Source organism: Harpegnathos saltator, unplaced genomic scaffold (genome assembly GCF_003227715.2).
Source record: "Harpegnathos saltator strain DR-91 unplaced genomic scaffold, Hsal_v8.6 scaffold119, whole genome shotgun sequence".
Classification (NCBI taxonomy): domain Eukaryota; kingdom Metazoa; phylum Arthropoda; class Insecta; order Hymenoptera; family Formicidae; genus Harpegnathos; species Harpegnathos saltator.
Genome location: NW_020229894.1, coordinates 880060 through 902105, shown reverse-complemented (window position 1 = coordinate 902105; position 22046 = coordinate 880060). Strand labels below are relative to the sequence as shown.

The following is a 22046-nucleotide window of genomic DNA, read 5'->3' as shown; positions in this document are numbered from 1 at the left end:
CGGTTTTCCGAGAAACTTTCATTTCTCTCTGCCTCTCTCTCTCTCTCTCTCTCTCTCTCTCTCTCGCTCTCTCCTCGCGCACACGCACATACGTCTATACATATACTTGAACAGCAGACAGACGGAACACACACGCACACATACATACACATATACATAGACATGCCTCTCTTGATTTGCCTTACTAAATGAGACTTCATCCAGCGCCGATGCAGACCCGCTCCAAATTTTTTTCGATAATCTCGAAGGCTTTGAACTTGCAAGGATCGAAGATAATGACACCCTGTGTCGAAGGGTAACATCCGGTCGGAGGGAATAATCAAAATTGACGCGGAGGGGTTACTCTTTCTCACTCTCTCTCTCTCTCTCTCTCTCTCTCTCTCTCTCTCTCTCTCTCTCTCTCTCTCTCTCTCTCTCTCTCTCTCACTCACTCTCTCGCTCTCTCGCTCTCTCTGTGTCTCTCTTTTTCTACATATTTTTATCTTATTAGGCCGAAAGCCGTCTTCGAGACGCGCTCCGTCAAATTTCATGTCCAGTCGGGCATTATCCTGTGGTGCAGCGACTTCCATTATTCGCGAGTCGCACATTCGCGGCGCGGAATCGTCCGCGCGTTCTCCCTAATTATTATACCGCGCACACCGCGTAATTGAAGCATTGTTTGCGGGCTTGGTTTTTAGTTACGGAATTCCAGATCCAGCGGAGTGTTAAACCGACACACGCGTCTTCGTCATTCCTCCTCCCTGGCGGCGCTTATTGGTTCTGCCGTCGCCGTCGTTGTTGCAAAATAGACGTTGTTATTACGATGAATTTCGTTACGAACACAATAATCTAGTTTACGCGAATTTAATTACGGCGCCATTTCCGCGGAGCGGCTATTAATATTCGGATATGGGCAAAGTTGAAATTGTTAATGGTACGGCGGTTTTGATTAAGGGCGTTACGAAGTTCCGAACTTGATTCGACGCGTCTCTCACTTTTCCCGATCCGATCCGAAGCGTGAGCGAGCAAGAACGTAATTGCTGGCGATTTGAACCGACGCGCGCGTGAATCGACTCGCGGCCCGGTAACGGCGAGGGATCGCAATTTAACGCGACGCGGCCCGCTATTATATCACGCGAATCGCGGTTGCGATGCGCGGCGACGATCGCGGCGAGAATCTTCACTCGAGCGAGTCCGCAGCTCGCAGTCGCTAATATGCGACTTGGCCGTCGTCATTATTTCACGTGATCGTAGCCCTGTGTGTGTACGAGTAAAAAAAAACAACCACGCGACTTTCGCACGTAGAAAAGCGACGCGGCGTTAATTGGGTTAATTTTACCCGTTCACGAGTCGTATCTAACGAACGAGCTTTCACGCGAGGTCAGTCGCGCACGACCTTCGTTAGGCAGCTTCGACTTCTCACGACGGCACCGGAGGTACCCGGCATGCCCGATCGGTGCAACCGGCCGCAAGGATCGACAGGAAGTCACGGCGTCAAGGATCAATGCCGCGAGGCAAGCGTTAGATACTGCATCGTCGCGTATCTCGGATCAGGAAGAGGAGGAGGAGGAGGAGGAGGAGAAGGAGGAAAAGGAAGAGGAAGAGGAGAAGGAGGAGGAAGAGGAGGATTGGGGGAAGAGGATCGCCTTATTAATATTTACAATAAAGCCGCCTACCACCATTCGATGGCCGCGCTCTCGACGATGGTCGGTCGCCGATCCACTCGATCTCCCTTCACTCGGAGAGTCCCACCGTGGAAGGTTGAGTCTGTACAAAAATGATGAACCGCGCGCGGATCGCCGGATCCGTGGCCGTGAATGCGCGAGAGACAGATGCACTTTCGTAGTAAGGGGTGGCACTCTCCCTCCCGCGGGGGCGCGAGTGCCGCCGCTCGGCTTCGCCAGTGTGTGTGTGTGTGTGTGAGTGTGTTACTTCGTTTCTCTTCCCAGCGTGTATGCGTACTACGCGTGTGTATGTGTGTGTATGCTGTATGTCATAGTTGTCTTGTGTGTAGTGTGTAAATGTATGTGTGTGTGTGTGTGTGTGTATGAGTGATTTCGTTATCCTTAAATTTTCATATCCTAGCTTCGGGCAGGGCCCGACACCACCTGACGTCGGACGGCACGAGTATCTCTCTTTCAGGGGATGCACGAGTGCGTGTTGGTTGCCTGTGCGGGCGACGACAGGGCGACGGAGAAGTCCGAGTCCAACACGAGGTCGCTGATGCAACCCACGATGCCTTTGGCGTATCTGCCGCCTGTTGTCCTCACGATATCTGGCGCACCACCTACGGGAGAGACAGCGAGAAGGTCGGATTTCCGTTTCAAAAAGGAGGAACTGTTTGCTCGCAACTTTTTGCCCGGCGACCGTAGGCGAGGTCGCGAAGCTAACAGTCGCCGACTGTCGACGTTTCCCTCCTCATTTTTTCGCCTTTCTTCGCGATCAAACAAATCGAGCTGCGCTTACAGCGAGGTGTGTAACCGATGTTTGTAAATCTATAGCGCGAGCACTTACCAACGTAAAGGCCGGTATCAGTGTTCAACTGTCTCAGTTGGCCCGGTGAGGATGCCGAGACCCCGGTGCCGCTATCTACCACGAGAGACGCCCATTGTTCGTTTCTGCAAACAGTCGATTTGCCAGTCACTGCGACGCGACGATCCGTTTTCGCGAGACGCAGCGACGCGACCAGCATTCTCTCTCCAGCGTCGCCGTCGCGCTTCAAACCTCTCGGGGCAAGCGGGGCTGCATTTTCTTTTTTCCTACTATTTCTCCCCTCTTTTATTTTTATTTCTACTCCTCGAGATGCAGCGCGACGACGATTCGAACGCGCCCGACTAAAGATTCCGCTGGAATCTCTCTCGGTTGTATTTATCGATCAAGCTCGAATATGGAGGAGCAGCTCGTCTCGAGAGGGTCAATGAATCTCCTTGTGTATGTAGTGAGAATATATGTATATGTATGTATGTATGTGTTTCAATTCCAATAAATCGACTCTCACCTAACCGCCCTGATACGATGCCACAGATCGTCGTCCAGTCGCGTGATATTGTATCGCAGCACGGCTTCCCCGGAGCCCAAATTGTACGCGAGGGTGAGGTAACCGTGATCCAGGCCGAGGGCGAGGAAGTCATCGTTCTCGTCCCTTTGTTCCTGAGGATCCGACTGCCGGCCGCTCCAGAGCAGCAGGCCGCTGCTGCTGCTGGCGCGGAATCTCATGTTGATGTCTACCCTGTAGCTGATTATCCTGCAAGCGTCGACGAGCACATTTAATGGCGAGCGAACGAGAGCTCATAAGGATTGACCTAACGAACGAACAAACGAACGAACGAACGAACGAACGAACCGACCGACCGACCGACCGACCAGCGACGACGTTCGATAAACTAGCTCGACGCGCGATTAAAGCGGGTCAAGGGGCGATTGTGTAACGCAGCGTGCAACGTGCTGTTGTTCAGAGCTTTTGAAACGACACGGCTGAGCACGTGCCGCTTTGACATTTACCGAACTTTTACGTGCTGCCGATTATTTCGCGCGCGCGCGTATTAATAGGATGCCGATGAGCGAAGCGGGCGGGTTTTTTAACACCGCAGAAATGGGTCACGCATGCACGCACGTAACCGAGCAAAAAATTATTAAAGCCATCCTCATGAAGCATAAGGCCCCGGATAAGGCCTGAAAGTAGGATGACTTAAGAAGAGATGCCTCTTATTATTATCACATCAGGCCCCGAGACGGATCTTTTGGGGATGCCTTAAAAATGTACGAAATAAAGCTTTGGTAGGAAGAGTTGAAAAAAGGGCCTTAGAAGGATTTTTTAGGGATGCCTTGGATTTAATAAATAAGGCTTTGATAGAGGAAGCTGAGAAGAGCCTCGGAAGGATTTTTTAAGGATGCCTTAGATTTTACGAAATAACGCTTTAACATGGAAAACTGAGGTGAGCCTTAGAAGGATCTTTTAAGAGAATGCTTTAGATATACAAGATTAAGTTTTGTTATAGAAAACTAATTAGATCTGAAGCGTAATAAAATTGTCGTAGTTTAATGTTGTTTTAACAGATACGCTCTCTATCTATGGTTCTTTTAAAGATCTTTTAATTACACCGCAATTGAAAACAAATTTTATTAGTTTTATCAGTTGCCATATTCATTAATTTCTTCCAAGGATCTTTCTAGTATTTGCCTTCGTTTTGAAATGCAGCAACTTCAATAAAAACAATAGCAGGATTTTTATGTGTAAAGCATGCTATATTTTATCGTAAAGTATGCTATATTTTTAAGATAAAAAAATTCTTGTTGTACACTAACAAGGTTATAAAGAAATAAAGAAATTGCAGTTCAAATTTCTTGGAATGAAAAGAAGGAATATTTTTCACTCAAGCAATAATAAAAATATTTCCTTATAAAGCCCTATTAATTTTAGCTTATAAGGCCCTTATAAGGTTGATGCCTTATAAAGTTCTCATAATATAACGGGCCTTATAAGGGCCCGTTAAACCATTTGTTACACATCTTGTAGAGCCCTTGTCTTTCTATCTCTACTATTAAAGCCCGATTAATGATAGGCAAAAATAATCAGGCCCTTACCAGAGCCCTATTAATTTTTCTACTCGGGTATTTCGACCGACAGACGGCAAGTCCGCGTCAATTCTTTCGCGCGGTGCGTTCTCTCGCAGACGAGACGCGCGCCGTTCTGCGAGTTGATTTACTCGCGAGATGAATTCGTTCTCGGGAAGATATATCTCTCGATGGGATTGCGTGCGGGACACGATCGGGGGTACCCAGTGCGGTATCTAATTTCCGGGCACGCGAGACTTCTCTCCAGGAGACAAAATAGAGAGATAAACGCGAACGTTGTCGCGATCGAGCGTTTCTCCGCGAGCGGAGAGGAAGGATAGAAAGAGAAGAGAAAATAGGAGGGAACGAAAAGCGAAGACGAGTCACCCGTTTCGTAATCGTTCCGATATTAATCGGACTTCTACTCCGGAGGGTGCGGGCGACTCTGTGACCTCGTTCGCGATCGTCTCCGACACCGGTCTGTGCGCGCTTTTTAATGCCCGATCGGAACGTTAATAATGCCAAACGCGGCACTGCGGAAGCCGCACACACGCGTCATCGTTCATTCTTGACGTGCCGCGCAACATCGCCGCGATTCTGCGTGTACCTTTTCATCGTGTCGGCGTCGTTGTAATGCAGGTAGCTCTCGCTGCCGGTGAAGCTCGGCACGGCCCTCTCGTATCTCACGGACGTCACGGCGTTGCTCTTGGCCGGCGGCGGCACTAGAGGCGTGTAGTCGTCCGGCGCGGGGCAAGGGTGTGGCACCCCCGGACGACATCGGCAGGTGAATCGCTCCCGAAGAGGCCGACACTCCGCGTCGCCGCAGGGTCTCGCTTCGCACGCGTGCCCGCAGTTGCCGACGTTCACTCCGCCCAACGCCTCGGCCAGGATGCCCACCTAATTGACGTACCCCCGCAATGGAAATCGCGTGCGATCTCTCTCTCCCCCTCTCTCTCTCTCTCTCTCTCTCTCTCTCTCTCTCTCTCTCACTCTCTCTCTCACTGCTCGTCCTCCTCGTCGGGATTTCTTCGAGTGAAATTCCCGTCGAGGAGCGGGATAGCTCTCGACAGTCGAGGCTGGATATACGCGGATGAGTGTTTTCAGGCGGAATTCAGGAGTGACTTTTCACGTGCTCTGGTCTAAGTGGAGCAAATTCACTCTAATCGACTGAAACATTCACTCGTATGAATTAAGAATCCACTTTGTGGCTGGAGTTAAATATTCCGTCTCACTCTCGCGTATGTGTGCTCCTGAGTGGCGGTATTTTCACTATCGTCTCGAGGGAATTTTCGCTCGTTTCGGGTGAGATTTCGCTCGGAGAAATTTCGAGTGCAACGATAGTGGCAATAACAGTGTGATAATAGCAATAATAAAATTGTCGGAATAACTGTCGGGTGACGCGGCGGCGATGCGCGAAATTTCACCGAGAGCTCGAGAGGGAAGACATTTGCCCGTCTTCACGGCAATATTTCGTTAAGATGGAAGAATCGAACAACGTAAGAATCAAAGAGGGTGAGCTTCAAAGGCAAACATGAATATAGAACGGCCAAGTGAATGATACAGCGCGAGGTGGGAGCCGCAAAATCAAAGCTTCGCTTGAGCGAGAACAGAAGCGTTTCGACCTTTATATTCGGGTCACTCTCGACCTATAAATTACGAGAAATTTCCAAAACTAAAATTATGAATCTTTCAGGACGAGAAAGCGAGAGAACACGCGCGCGCGGAAATGAGATAGCTGGGGATGAATTGCCGAGGAGCGAGAGAAAGAGATCGAGTGGAGCGAGTATTGAATTATGAGAATTCTCCGTGTTTGCAGACCCTGACGTGAAATGTCGGAGACGATATCGCGACCTGTCGGAGATGTGTGTTTCAGCGTGTTCTTTCTGTATACGTTTAACAATACACCTTACGTTCTCTCTGCCTCTTTCTCTCTCTCTCTCTCTCTCTCTCTCTCTCTGCGCCTCTCTCTCTCTCTCTCTCTCTCTCTCTCTGCGCCTCCCTAACCTCTATCTCGCGTTTATAAAATTCCAGGAGCGATAAATATAGAGAAATTTAAATCCGGTTAATCCGAGTGGGAGTTGAACGTCTTATCTGCAGGGCCAGCGAGAGATTCAAACTCGAGAGGCGACAGTTGCATCTACTGCGTAACTTCGGGGAGGCAGGCTGTATAATCCTGGGGTGTTCTTACCTCGCGATTATTCAGCACGATCGTCTGAATGCAGCCGACGAAGCTGGCCGTAGTTTTCATCTTCGGCGAATACATGTCGGACGAGGGCGCGCCGCCGAGATAGAGGTTCAGCGGTAAGGATAATTGCGTGAACGCTCCGGGCGCCAGGATTTCCTGGGCAGGACCGTCCTCGACTTCCAAGGACGCCAAGCGACCTGTCCTAGAGACCCGAACTTCGACCCATTCGCCGAGACGAACTGGATTCTCGCTTCTGAAACGATAATGCAAATAGCGAGCCCTCAAGAATGCAACAATCGTCAATCTCCGAAGAGCCCGCCGGCTATTCTCCGGCAATCTTGCCGGAAAATTTCCGCGAGGAAGTTTGCGCTAATCACTGGATACGGATCCTCGTTGCGAGAGCAAGTCACGAAGTAGTCACGTACGGAGAGCTCTCTTCTGCGGGGAAATCGATTTTTACCTCGACTCTAATTGACTCTTCCTTCTGTCTCCCGCTCCCCTCTCTCTGTCTTTCTTTCCTTTTCTCCCGATTGCGACTTCTTATATCTTTCTTTAATTGTGCTTCGATACAGCAGCAGATGGGTCTAACAATGTGTATCGCGACGACGATCGTCAAGAGTCATCCAGACTTGAAAAAAAGCATCAAGATCCCGACTCACGATTTTCCGACTCACGGCACAAATTTCCCTACGAACCAGGCAAATTTTTTATATTGTCACGGCTCTTTTCACTAAGAAAAAGGGAAACGGAGCGGGAGAGAGAAAGAATCACCATTTACCCCGCGGTTGCACCGGCTGCGTGCCATTTCAGAAACAGTCTGCACTTCATCCTTAATCTTTCCTTATTTTAGTCGAGAATTCCGAGTAAAAAATTTTCAGGTTCAGTGAAAGAGAGTTTTTATGACTTTTTCATCCCGAGGAAATGCAACATAAGATGCGTGCGCGCGCGCCGAGGAGCATCCGAAATTGCAAGAGGCGGCGGGAGGGATTCGCTTTTTTCCCCTCCCCTCCGAATTTCTAAAATCCAATTTTCCAGGAAATGAAGTCTTGCGCGAGAACAAATTTATCTCGTATTTCCCGCTGATTTTTTTTCATGAACAATCACCTCGCGCTCACTATTGTATTTCAATTTTGCCGGATATACCCCACGCGTACCCCACGTGTGTTTTTACATGGTAACCCCTTCCTCTGCCGTCTACCCTCCCCCGCTGCCACACCGGCACTCTCCTCGCCGAATTTAGCGGCGCACCGGCGAAAATCTTTCACACCCCGGAGCGATTGTACCTGCGCGTCGAAATGAGGCGCGGCCACGACCGGCGGACGCGGCGTCGACGTCTGTCGAAACAGCCGAGGGAGACTCGTGCTTTTTTTTTTTTTTTTAGATAATTGAAACGACGGCGGCACCTTTCGCCACGCGTCGCGCGCGCACGCGAGGCAATTAACGCGCGGCCGCCTCTCGGCGCGTTTACAATTATAATCGACGTTAACTCGATATCGATGGACGCTCCATCGATTTGATTTCGTCAACGACGCCCGAGAGACTGCGCCAGAGTCTGTCCGTCCATCCATCAGCCAGCCAGCCAGCCAGCTAGTTTGGAATTTTCCTCCGATCTCTCGCGTAGCGGCAAACGAAAATTCGCGCACGTACAGCGGCGCGGAAACTTTACGCGCCCGCCCGCCCGCAGACTCGGATCATTCAATTTGAATTTTGCGAAGAAGTCCTCGGCAGAGAGCGTCGCGAACAGTCTTGCAGACAATGAATTCGCCCTTGCGCGACCGCCGTGACGACGAACGCGCTCCTTCCTTCAGGGCAATTCGACAGAAGAAATTCTTGCATAATTAATGTCGAATGGGGAGAAAAGGACGACCAGGCAGGAAAGCAGGAAAGCAGGTAGGCAAGCAGGCAGGCAGGCAGGCAGACAGGCAGGTAGGGAGGGAGGGGGAGGAGAACCGGTGGGATTGCAGGCAGAAGTAAATTGCTAATTAATAAAGGAGCGAGATGGTCGGAAATTTTTATATTGGACTTTCCGCTTGGCGCTATTATGATAAAAGATACGGAGCACTTGGAGCTTCGAGACTCGCTTATTAACTCGCATATTTTCTTCTTTCTTTTCTTCTCTCTCTCTCTCTCTCTCTCTCTCTCTCTCTCTCTCTCTCTCTCTCTCTCTCTCTTTCTCCGTCTCTCTGTCTTTTCCTCTCCCTTCCTCCCTCCCTCCCCTGCCATTCTTTCTTACTTTCGTTCTCTAGACACGAGGTTAAATATCCCTGTTTAATGGCGCGCGTAATAATGCGCGTTTTTATGTCGCAGAAGAGTTTTGTGGAGGTCGCTTTTTATTTTGCGAGAAGATTGAGGCGGAACGGAGGAGAAGCGGGTGTATTTTTATGTGACGTTTATCGCCCGGTCGGTGCTAAATTCGCAAACGGCATTCGATAGTTGTTGAGCGAATAATCGCTTGATAAACAATTATCGGAATAGAGAATGGATATTGCATTAATACTATTAATAATAATAATATTGCATTAAAAGAACGTCTCGCGCGTTATTGATTATGCGCGCAATTAACGGGATATGCGAAAAATTATATATTGTATTTACACTGCTCAAAAGAATTATGGCATAGATAATTTATTGCCGAAAATTGGCCAACTTTGACTGGCGATTACTTCGCGAAAAATTATTGTAGACTAATGATTTCTTTTTTCAAAATGAAGCTTGAAGTCTCTACTTTAAGAATGTATTAGGAATGTATCTCCATTTTTTGCATGCGATGCTCCCCTATTCCTGTAACCCCTGACATCTGAGGACATGTTTGGTATATTGAAAATTGCAAAGTTTGACGGAATGCACGGACGTTTTTCGTTTTCTCGCACGACAATTTTTTTCGGGGACGCCGTTTGCATCGTCATAAAGTTCAAATCTTCAATTTGAAAAAAAAATGGAGTCGCTACAATTTTTTTTCGCAAAGTTACAACCCTTAAAAAATATCGTTGTTTTTGACCTTCAGGCCAAATATTGAAGACGCATCTATACGCACACACGACACGCATACACACGCACACACACACACGCGCGCGCGCACGCGCGCACCCATGTGCGCAGAAGGGAAGATTTGGAGTCAATAATTACTATGGAAGTGACGAACCACGAGGTCCTTATCTCTTCTGTCACAGACACACACACACACACACACATGCGTGTACACTTGGCCCGAAGGCCAAAAACAACGATTTTTGAAGGGCTGTACGCTAGAAAAAAAAATTTAATATCTTTAACAAAACTGTTTAGTTGAGGCATTTTTTAATAACAATCAAATATCTTGTTTTATATAACAAAATATTTAATTGTCTCAACTAAATATATTTTTCTGCTTTGTTCTCTGGACCAATTATTTTGTTCTTAAACTTCATATATAAAAATTAAGCATTTTAGTTATTTTATCCATAAAAATTACATAGTAACGAAATATTATTTTACATAAACTAAAATAATGCCCAATGGATACTATTTTGTCTTTCTGTGCACTAAAATTTAGATTTTATATATTAAGAAAAAATTATAGTATTTCTAACAAAATTGATATAGTTAAAGCTTTGGTTGCTATAACAAAAGTATTACGTTATACGAACAAACCGTAATCAAACAAGATATTTGTTTACAGGAACTAAACAGTTTTATTGGGCATATTTTAACCAAATTATTTTGTTGCTACAACAAAATCTTGGTTCACGCAACAATACATTTTTCCTAGTGTAACTTTACGAAAGAAAATTGTAGCGACTCCAAGTTTTTTCAAATTGAAGGGGAAGATTTGAACTTTACGACGATGCAAACGGCGTCCCCGAAAAAAATTGTTCACGTCCGTGCATTCCGTCAAACTTTGCAATTTTCAGTATACCAAACATGCCCTCAGATGTCAGGGGTTACAGGGGTAGGGGTGCATCGCGTGCAAAAAATGGAGATACATTCTTAAAGTAGTGACTTCAAGCTTCATTTTGAAAAAAAAATCATTAGTCTGCAATAATTTTTCGCGAAGTAATCGCCAGTCAAAGTTGGTCAATTTTTGACAATAAATTATCTATGCTATAATTCTTTTGAGCAGTGTATAAAGTGTTATCGCGAGCGCGCGCGCTTACTGATATATTTAATGGCGAAAATTCCCGATCCGCGCACACACGCGCAAAATTTCGATAATATCAACAAAAATCGCGGCAAGGAAAAACGGATTGAAATTCGTTGAAATATAAACGCGACCCGAAAATCCAACGAAGAAATAGCGCAAGAGATATATTCTGTAATAATACAATAATATATATTATGTATTTACGCGCGCAATAATGCCTGCGATATAACCTGTTTGTTTAATAGCGAACACACACGCGCGAGCGCTTGCAACGAAATCGACATGATGTTTGCCTCCCTTCCGGATTATGCATTTGTTTAAAATTTCATTCGATTGTGAAGTAGCAGTCGGATATTCCAATATTCAGATTATATTCAACGGAATACGAAGTAGTCAGATATTCAAGTCGTCAGAATGCGAATGCGAAATATTTCGCTGTGTCGTAACACGTTTCAGGAATCCCCGAATACGATTTAAATAATACGATCCGGCGTGCTACGCGTTAATTAATATCGCGAAATAATTGCGAACTATCTGCAACTCGAGATTAGACGTTAAAATGAACTGTATACGTTATATACGTAAAAGTAGCGAAAATGAGAACCTCGAAGATGAGAATTTTCAAAAGCCTCTCTCTTAAATGCTATTTACTGTGAAACACAGAAGGTACAAAGAGACGCATCGCTCGTACACGTTTGTTTCATAGTAATTTAGACACTTTTATGAATTATACGCATTGTCTCTCCGACAAAGGACACATCTTGTAAACGCGTCAACGAATCTCTACGTTGCGAGCGCTCGATTATAATCATCATTGGCAGACACACGCTCGCGATTGCAACTCACCCGCTCAATATTTATAGTGCCTCGTTCATTCCACGCAGTAGATTCCACGCAGCAATAACCAATAATCTGAACCGTCGTTCATTATCGCGAAGAATTGCATCGCGATTCGAGCGAGCGATTGGATCGGCATTAACGCTCGTTAACGTTCCCCGCTTCCCGCGAAATATCACGACGCGGCGCGTTACAATTTAAATCACGTTCCGCCGAAAAACTCGCGCGATATCGATTCTCACGTCGTATCCGAGACGACGTCCGGCGTTCGCTCGGCCGCAATCTCGCTCAATCACGATGGTCGATCAATTAATCGCGTCCGCGAGTCAAATCGTCATCGTCCCGGACAATCCCCGATCGGGGCTGGCGCGCGTCCACGTTCCGCTCTTCTTCCCGCGACATGACGCGCACGTCGTCGTCACGCCACGTCAACGCGAAAAAGCTCCGGCGTCTCGCGCGACGCGACGCGAGTTTCGTTTAATTAACGCGGATTGTTCGACGCTGCACATGCAAACGATGCAATTAGCGCCCGGCCGCCGGCGCGACGCTCCGCTTCCACTCCGCTCCGTTCCGTTCCGCTTCGCTCTGCGTCGCGTTGCAAGAAACGTCTATCGCGAAACGAACAGCTCGAGCGGTGAGATTGCGTCACACCTCGGCACACACTGCGCGGCACCATCTTCTGCTTGCGTGTTACGTCGTGAGAAACGGAGAGTAAGGAAAAGAGACGTGGAATGAGAGACAAGGAGATATATATATATATATACATCCCTCATATATATATATATGTGTATATATATATATATATATCCCTGCTATATATACATATATATATGTTTGTGTGTGTGTGTGTGTACATATATATGTAGAAAGAGCCGACGAAGTTCGTCGAGGACCATCGGCTTACCTCAAAGTGGCAGGTCCTGTACCGAGGTCGAAGGTGAACTGCACGTGGCCCGAGGAGAGATAGAGCGCAATAAAGTCACCGGTGGCGTCGCTGTGATGGCCGTTGTAGAGTATCACGCCGTCCTGCGCGGTCGGTTTTAACGTGACGGACAATTCCAGCCACGACAGCGACGTGTCCGCCAATCCCGGATAACGTAGGTAAGAGGATCCGTTGAAGGATGGAACCTGCGGGAATAAAACAGCGTCCGTGTGCGCGTGCGGTCTGAGATTGCATGGAAATGTCGTTACCGTGCAAATGCATGCCCGTTTTTGTCAACCGGCCGGCCGTCATTCGCCTTCACCGGACACCCTCCTCGCCGCTGTCGAGCGCGACGAACGCGCGCGCCGACGTTATTTGTTATGACGCGTGTTTCTTGTCCGAGAGTTAATAGAGCGGCCGTAAAACGGCGCGGGACGCGCCCGCAACGTTTGCTCGTCCCGTTTGTTCATTTGTGCCTCAGTCGACCCGCGGACGATTTTTACTCTCACGAGGACGCCCGTCGTCGTCGTCGTCATCCTCGTGGGTTCGAACGCGAATTTCCAACTTCCGAACGACAATTCGGGCAAAGAGAAAGAGAGAGAGAGAGAGAGAGAGAGAGAGAGAGAGAGAGAAAGTCCGCGAAGTATATCTTCGCAATTACACTTCCTTAAACTGTTTCGCTAATCTGCCCAAGTAAAACTCGTTCAATCATTTCGAGAGCACTCCCTTCGCCACATCGCGAACTACTCTTCGTGGAAAAATATATCGCAAACAGAGACGTCTCGTCGTTCAATCTTGCTCGTGACCTCGAGCGAGATTGAGAGCCGCGGTGTACACGTTTATTTGGACGACGCATTTCTTATCGTTATCACAAACGCGCGTGAAATCCTTCGTTACTCGCGCGCGCTTGAGAAAGCGCGTACGTTTCTCTCTCCCTCGTCCTCCCCCGCACAGCCGTTCGGACGGCGTAATAATTCTTCTACTCGTCGTCGAGCATAAAGCGAAGAAACTCTCGGAGCAGCTGTTGTTATTTAATTTACGGCCGGCGCGGGATTTTGCGCTTTTCGTAAATCGAAATGCAAATACGCTGTATGTCACTGTCTCGGATAATCCTTGATATAGCTGCATTCAAGTGCCTTAAGAGCGGTAAGAGAGGTCGAAGCGGGCCGCTCCCGCCTTAATGAGACTGCCTGGTAATTGTTTGTACGTCAGTTACCTCTCAAGATAAAGCGCAAAACGTAAACGCTCGCAGCGGGGGTCCCTCGCCGAATTATGGTGGTGGCTCGACGTTCCGCGAGAGACTCCAGCGGGGAATGTGAGATCATAAGCGCGGCAGCGCGTTTAATTATTATACGTGTATTTGCGAATGCGCATCATCGAGAGTTATCGACTTAATTATAAATACGCGACCGACGCATCCCCGAGAGTTCCGTGAAATTTCATCCCGCCTCGCCTCCAGCCCTCCCGCCCTTTGTAACACTTTTGCCCGATAAAGAATGACTGCATCCAAACTCGCGTTAAGAATGTATTAAACGTGTACGGAGGAAGAACGGAGAACGAGAGAGAGGGAGAGGGAGGGGGGGGGAGAGAGAGAGAGAGAGAAAGAGGGAGAAAGAGGAAACTACGGAGAGAACATGTATTATTCTTCCCCGCTATCTTAAATATTGAACTAGAAGGATAATGTAGCAAGCAGCAAGCTTAACACGTCTGCCGGGCGGGAGAGAGGGTGGTTGCTTAATTATAAATACTTTCGCAACCGCGATTCATGCGAGAAATTTCTTCACGCGCATATTGCCCCTCGAAACAAACGCGGGCTCTCTCTCTCTCTCTCTCTCTCTCTCTCTCTCTCTCTCTCTCTCTCCGAGGAGAAATAAACCCGGTTAACGCGTGGCAACTGATAAATATGCGGATTGCGGCAGAGTTATAGCTGAAGAGTTAACCGACTATAATTGAACTCTCGAGAGAGACGGGGAAAAAATCCGTCGCTTTACATTATTTCTTCCGCTCACGCGGCGACCTATTTCGCCGTTTCTGTAATCTAGCAGCTAATTAAAGACGCCGCGCATGACGTGTGCAAAAATCGCGGAGACGTGCGAGCGAGAGAGTTCATCTTCGGCTCGCTTGAACCTATCGCGGCGCTTTGCCCACGATTGTGAGCCCTGAATCAGAAAGAATCATAAATTGCGCGCGAGAAGTCACATCTTGTCTCATACTTCTACATCGACTAGTCGGTAAACTTCATAGACATACCTAGACTGCGAGGAGTGGGGGTAGAGCTCACGTAGAAAAGGATGCACTCCGTTTTGTCTGTACGTTCTCTCTCTCTCTCTCTCTCTCTCTCTCTCTCTCTCTCTCTCTCTCTCTCTCTCTCTCTCTCTCTCTCTCTCACACTCTTGATGGAAAGAGGAAGGCACTGTTTTTTTTATTTTTTTCCAATATAATAATCAATCTAGGTAACTGTCAGCCTTCAGCTCACCCCGAGGTATATACAGTTACAGCCGCCCCTTCCTTATTCCTCTTCCATCGAGAATATGTGAGAGAGAACGCACAGACAAAACAGAGTGCATTCTTTTCTACATGAGGTTTACCCCCATCCTTGAAATTTGGGAGAACGCGCAGTCTAGGTATACTATGTCTATGGACAAAACAGAGTGCATCCTTTTCTATTATACACGAGGTCTACCTCGATCCTTGGAATTTAGGAGAATGCGCAATCTAGGTATACTACTTGGGTATACTATCTATGGTAAACCTTGCCGCCGCGGACATAACCTCCCCATCACGAGTCGTAGCGCTTACAGCGGCGCGCTGCAGACTGAGCGACAAGTGAACGGCCGTGTGACCGGCGCCGCGCGACCTAGAAGAGTGGAGGCAAGGCCGCGTTCCTGAAACGTAACGCCGAGGAAAGGCTCGCTGCGGAATGCGGCAGGAACGCACGCTGCCGCCCCCACGCGTTACGTAATCCAGACAAACATGGCAGCTCGCCAATCGGAAGCGCGCTCCGCTCTACGCGCGATCGTAGCATATCTCCGGTTCTAGACATCGTAGCGAAATGAAAAGGAGACTGTTGGAAAGCTGAGACTTCAGCGCTCACCATAGGTGTATTGTCGTTTCCTACGCTATCAAGGAGACCAACACTAGCTTACGCTCGTAAAAGCCCGTTCGTGCTTTTTATCGCGCGTAACTTGAAAGCTGTCGCTTCCTCTGTCTGTCGAGTAATCTCGAGTGAAACTTTGAACTCGGAAGGAAAAGTCGCTTGTTAATGATTACAATAATCTTTGGAATATAAAACAGGGGACGTTTCGTAGCTACAGCGTTTATTCCGAGTCTACGCAAATGTCTCGAGATTTTAAAAAACGGCTTGTGATAACTTTGTTAATACTTCCAGAGCCGCTGAGAGAGACGTTACGCATAAAATGTAGCGTAGCTCCACGTCAGCGAGCGTGAATATGTTAAGGAAGCGATTTCGCGAGCTACGAGCGTGTTATCCGATGTGCGTAAAAGCCGCGGTCGCGTCGTAACATTTGCAACAATCATCTCCCCGTTTCCCCTTCGAATTTATTAAATTTCCTCCTCAGCGTGCTCAAAAGAGACCCTCGCAACGTACCTTCTACCGGATCGCCGGCGGCGGCGTCGGCGGCGGTGTGCGCCGTGCGAAATTTCGAAAAATCGAGACGAGCGAAAGCGAGCGATCTCTTTAAAGTCCGGCGCGAAGAGCGACGTAAATTAATTACGACGGGACGGCGACGGGTGATATCCTGCCAAGAGCCGGGCGGGCTTGTCGAGATCGCGAGTGCGCCGGAATGCGCTCCTTGAGAAGAAATTCCCGAGCTAACCCGACCTCGACGCCTATGCGGCGCGCTCGTTGGCCTCTTTTCCTCTCGCCCTCCCTCCCCTCCTCCTACCGCCGGTGCCGCCGTCGCCGCCGCCGCGTAAAAGCTACGTCCCGGTGATAAGAAGCTCCCGCGGGAGAGCCAGAGAGAAGTAACCTTGTATTATGCGAAGGACCAGGAACTCGGTCCCTCGGGGGACACCCTTTCTCACCGCTTACGACATCGTCCTTCTGTCCGGCTTATATGTCGCTCTGTGATGTTCACCGGCGCTTCCCCCGGCGCGCGGAAAGACCGCTGATGGCTTCACGAATTCTTTACGAGACCGTTCGCACCTACGGGGGACCTAACGGCGGGCGCGATGACGACAACGGCGGCGGCGGCGGCGGCGGCGGCGGCGGCGAAGGTGAAGACGAAGACGACGAGGACGAGGACGAGGACGAGGACAGCGCCGCGAGCGTTTATCGAACGCCGCTCGCACGTGCCACTCGCCGCCTATTACGGACAACGTAGGGACTAAAAATGTTATTCTCTCTCTTTCTCTCTCTCCTCCCCCATTCACACGACCGTTTGATCTTTAACGGTGACGCCTCGTTGATTCGATCGATCTTATTTCGCCGAGTAATTGCCGCGGAAAATGTTTCTCCCGCTCTCGCGCGCGCTCGTGAATTTTCATTATAATATTACATTTCATATTATAATATTACGTTTTAACGACAAATACGATATACCTTAAATGGACGGACAATTGTTTCACGATCTATTTTCCCGTACTGTGTTCCGAAAGGCTTGTTATTCAGCGTCGACACATCGGTTGCGAATTTATTATACGGATGCTAGTGAATCGTAATAATTTTATAATTTCCGCGGTCGCGGGAACAGCGGAATGTTCGCGTTTCATAATATCATTATAGAGATACAATCGCGGGAGGTAACAATTTGCGCGTGTGTGCATATCAGTATTTAAGAGTCGGAGTGGAAGTTAAATCGATGCTGTGTTACCGATTACGCTTCTCGTTTTACTATTTTGCCGGGGGAGTACGCTTTTTGCACTTTGGGTCATGCGTAATGCGGGGGGACGCGTTGAACACGTGTGTGAAGTTGGCCCCGCACTTTTCGAATTTTGTAATTTTTTCGTATCGTGCTGCATTTTGTGCTACGTCTGTGCCGTATTTTGGCACAAATTCGAAAAAAATTTCTTTCGCGCCATCAATTTTTACAAATTTCTTTTGCAATCTGAGTAGTTTTCGATAGATCTCTAAGTGGTTTCTTATTGTACTCGATTAGCACAATTCAGCACAACTTGCAGACTTGCGATAAATGCATTGTAGAAAAAGTTATTTGTATTTTAACTTTAACATTTTTTTTCTACTGAACGAAAGGAGATATCCAGTTTCTTCAAACGGCGCATAACGCGGCACAAATTAATAAGCATTCACAAGCAAAAATTGGGTTCATTCGAACAAAAGCGGGGGGAGGGGGACTGGCAAATTTTCGTTTTTATTTTTTGTCTCAAATGTTATTGAAGTTATCGGTCTCGCGTTTGCGGCACAAATCAGCACAAACATAGCGCACAATACGGCGCAATAAAGAGAAACTCAAAATTCGAAAAGTGCGGGGCTACCAAAAATTTAGTTTCTCTTAATTTTCTTGAGTACGCTTTGAGTTACAGAGTTGCGGATTGCAGCACAAATGTAGCACAATGCAGCACAATTCGAAGTAATACGAAATTCGAAAAGTGCGGGGCCAATTTCACACTCGTGCGTCGAAGATAACTTAACGGAAGATGGGAGAAACTCGCGTTAAAGTTAATTATAAATCATCACGGGGTATCGGAAAGTGAACAACGTCTCTGGATCTGGCGACGGGAAAGAGAGCGACGCGTGTGTAACTTGACATCTCCGCAGTCGAGAATTGTTCATATTAGTTCGTACCAGCACTTACTTCCGTAATAACTCCTTTGCACTTATCAGAGAGTCGAGCAAGTCTAATTGTAGGAATGATAAGCCGCGGAGTCTTCAAGAAAGCGACGTTCCTTCGCTTCAGCTTCGCCGAAAGCCCCTTCTCGTCCGAGTGGCGCGCGAAATACGCGTAAAATCGCAGCTCCCGAGCGATTCCAGAAAGGGACGCTGCATTCGCGAAATTTATTTTCCCTCGCCGCCGAACGCGAAGGTAAATCGCGCAGAGTAAATCGTGTTGCAAAAACTATCCCCATCGACAAGAGCCGAACATTTCGCAGTATCGCGTATCTATCTACGGAAAAACAAAAAAAAATACCAGGTAGGCTGGCGGGGAGGGGAACGGGAGGAGAAGCGCGCGGGATGAATTTTGCAAAATTCCACGCTATGGCGCGCCCTGCCGTTTACGCTCCGCCTCGCCGATCCGCGGAATTCAACATGGTGTATACAACAGTGAGCGTACACTCAATTTTACCCATTACGTCACGACTGATAAGTTCGTCAGATATTTATCCGTCACGCCTCGCCTCTCCCCCGGAACTAGAGAGCGCATATTTTCCCGCGTTTCGCGTTTCGAACGAGCTAATAAAAGCGTGACGCGCGCATTCCTAACGGTGAAAGAACGTGTCGTCGACGTCGCCGTCGTCGTCGGCGGCCGTTTGCCTTTCATCCCGGCGTTTAGCATTTTTCTTTCTTTTTCTTTATTTTTATTCCGCCATCCGCGGCGCACAGAACGCGACAAGAATGTATCGTCGTGTCGCAAATTACGACGACATTCACCGCTGTGGCGGGAGAGGGGGGCAGGGGGAAAGTGGGGAGGGGGGGGAAGACGACGACATTCGGTTACCGCGGCTACGTCCCTCTTCTGCTTGTACGTTAATGGAATTAAACTCGGGAACGGTCGGACGGCAGCGAAGTTCGAGAACGAGTTTCGAGTTTGAAGTGATACTCGTTAACTCGAGCCCTTTATGGCCGTTTCTCGAGCTAGTTTACGTTCTGATTCCGAGATCGGAAACGCGACCAGAGAGAGGAGAGAGAGAGAGGGGAAAAGGAGAGAGAGAGAGAGAGAGAGAGAGAGAAAGAGAGAGAACGCGCCTTGCGCAAGACACGCGTCCCATGCGCCTTCGAGAGCAAGCTACTTCTTCTTTGGTGCAGTTCTCGCCGGCAGGACGCGGCTGCGGCACAAAGGATGGATAAGGTTGCGTCATGGCTTTCAATATCGCGCAGAGAGATTCCAACATTAACGGCACATCGCGCTATCTTGTCTCGTTCCCGTTATCGTGGCCTTAACGCAACGATTTTCATCTTATTTCGCTGCGCGATGAATGGAGTCTACTCTAGCCGTTAATAAATGATACCGTCGTCGTTATTGTTATCTCGTACTATGCGCGAACAAGAGGGATTGGTCGACGAATCAACGCGAGACGCAGGCGGCGCAGGAGCGAAGAGCGGACGCGTCTCGGCTGAAGGCAATCTGGCATTCCCGAGTTTCGGAAGCGAATATGATATTCGTAGCAACGAGAAATTCTACTTCCTTCACCCATCACGTTCATTCGAACGATCCGCTTTTTTTCCCCGCCAACGACGCGAGATCTCGGTATTTTCCTAGATAAACGAGGAATTCCCTGCTGTCCGAGTAGAAACTTTAATAAGACTCTGCTAAGACGTTTGTGAAGTTAACACGACGTTTTAAAAATGATTAAAAAACAATGTTAGTTCCAGTAGCATTTTTCATAGTTCTACAGTTCCTGATAAAAATAAAAAAAAAGTTCCTTAGTGTTCTTAATAGCAAAAAATCGAAATTAAAAAAATGTCATGCTAACTTCACGTTCCAGCACGACACAGTCTCCTCTAAAGTACAAGAAGTCGGCGAATAATACACTTTTTGACGAGAGAGTTTTCGTTAGATCTAGGTTAGTTCTATAGCTATGAAAAGCAGTTCAGAACCAAACTCCAACAATTAACAGTTCTGTACAATTTTAAATATTGCCAGCCAGCACGACACTCGGCGAAAACATGTCGTGCCGCCGACTTCTTGTACTTCTGACGGTACTTCTAGCTTGTTCTATTCGAGTTATAAAAAATACGGCGGAACAATGACTGAAAATGATTGGATTGTATAGAATTCGAATAGAACAAGCTAGAACTACCATCAGAAGTACAAGATGTCGGCGGCACGACATGTTTTCGCCGAGTGTGTCATGCTGGCCGCCAATTAATATCAACAGGGCCTTATAAAGAAATATTTTTATTATTGCTTGAGTAAAAATATTCGTTCTTTTCGTTCCAAGAAATTTAGACTATAATTTCTTTATTTCTCTATAATTTTGTTAGCATACAACAAGAATTTTTTATTTTAAAAATATAGCATACTACTACATACTTTACAATAAAATATAGCATTTTTACACATAAAAATTTTGCTACTGTTTTCATTAAAATTTGCTGCATTTCAAGACAAAGGCAATACTTTAAATATCCTTGAAAGAGACTAATGAATATGGCAACTGATAAAACTAATGAAATTTATTTTTAATTGCGGTATAATTAAAAAATCTTTAAAAGAACCAGATAGAGTTACCTAATAAAACAATACTAAACTATGACAATTTTATTACACGCTTCAGATCTTAATTAATTTTTTATAACAAAACTTGATTTTATATATCTAAAGCATCCCTAAAAAATCTTTCTAAGGCCCTTCTCTGTCAAAGCCTTATTTATTAAATCTAAGACATCCCTAAAAAATCCTCCTAAGGCCCTCTTCAGTTTTCACTATCCTTAATAAGCCTTATTTATTAGATCTAAGGCCCCCTAATAAACTCTTCTAAGGTCTTCATTAATTTTCCTTACCAAAGCCTTATTTCGTAAAATCTAAAGTATCCCTAAAATATTCACCTCGGGGCCTGATGCGGTAGTAATAAGACATCCTTTTCAGGGCATCCTACTTTCAGCCTTATCCAGTGCCTCATGCTTTATGAGGATAGCCCTCAACAATCTTTTGCTCGGGTGGTCCTTCGCAGCGCTCGGCGTTACTCGCGGACGCCATCAGCGAGAAGAGGCGAAACTTCGCTTCCGCGTGTCGCGCGACGCATCCGAGGGACATCAAAGACCGGCCGCAGCACCGATGCTATCCCCGGGCGCGCGAGCAATTTTCAATTTGCAAATAGCGTCTCGCGGCCGTAAACGCCGCTGGAAACGTTCCAATCGGCGGATCAGCCCCGGCATAACTGTCGATGCCGCCGAGGGAGGCAAAGTACCGGCGCGACGTCGCGCGCTGAGCCGTCACTGATGCATGCGAACGCATCTTTATAGCTCGGCAATCGCTGTCATTTCGAGTCGCGCCGGAAGTAATATCGGTCGAATGCCGATACCAATTTCACCGCGTCGCTCCGTATCCCACCCCCTCGCCCTCCGCCCCAGCGTACTCCCCTCATCGCCCGGTCTCTCTCGTCCTTGTCATAATCGATATCGTATAACCGTACATAATCCGCGGGTAACTGCGCGCCACACGCGCACGGGGTGAACCGCATACGGTGACTTCCGGCGAGAGCGCGGTCGCGTTCGCTCCATTAAGTCGCAATCCCTCCCCCCTGCCTCTCCTCCTCCTCCTCCACCGGCTCTTCCACCCGCTGCGTGGATACGTGCAGATCGCATAGCA

General features: G+C 47.7%; 1 protein-coding gene across 1 annotated transcript in view; it reads right to left on the bottom strand.

The window, feature by feature from the left end:
- Positions 1 to 1251: 1251 nt before the first annotated feature.
- LOC105184960 (EGF like, fibronectin type III and laminin G domains protein pikachurin) overlaps positions 1252 to 22046 on the bottom strand; it is a 110453-nt gene continuing 89658 nt past the window's right edge. The window contains exons 9-14 of the mRNA XM_011144095.3: positions 12580 to 12803; positions 6722 to 6971; positions 5141 to 5430; positions 2978 to 3223; positions 2494 to 2597; positions 1252 to 2266 (exon numbers count right to left, since the gene is read on the bottom strand). Of these exons, the coding sequence (XP_011142397.1) occupies positions 2118 to 2266; positions 2494 to 2597; positions 2978 to 3223; positions 5141 to 5430; positions 6722 to 6971; positions 12580 to 12803 (1263 nt within the window). The 3' untranslated portion in view covers positions 1252 to 2117. The remainder of the gene's footprint in view (positions 2267 to 2493; positions 2598 to 2977; positions 3224 to 5140; positions 5431 to 6721; positions 6972 to 12579; positions 12804 to 22046) is intronic.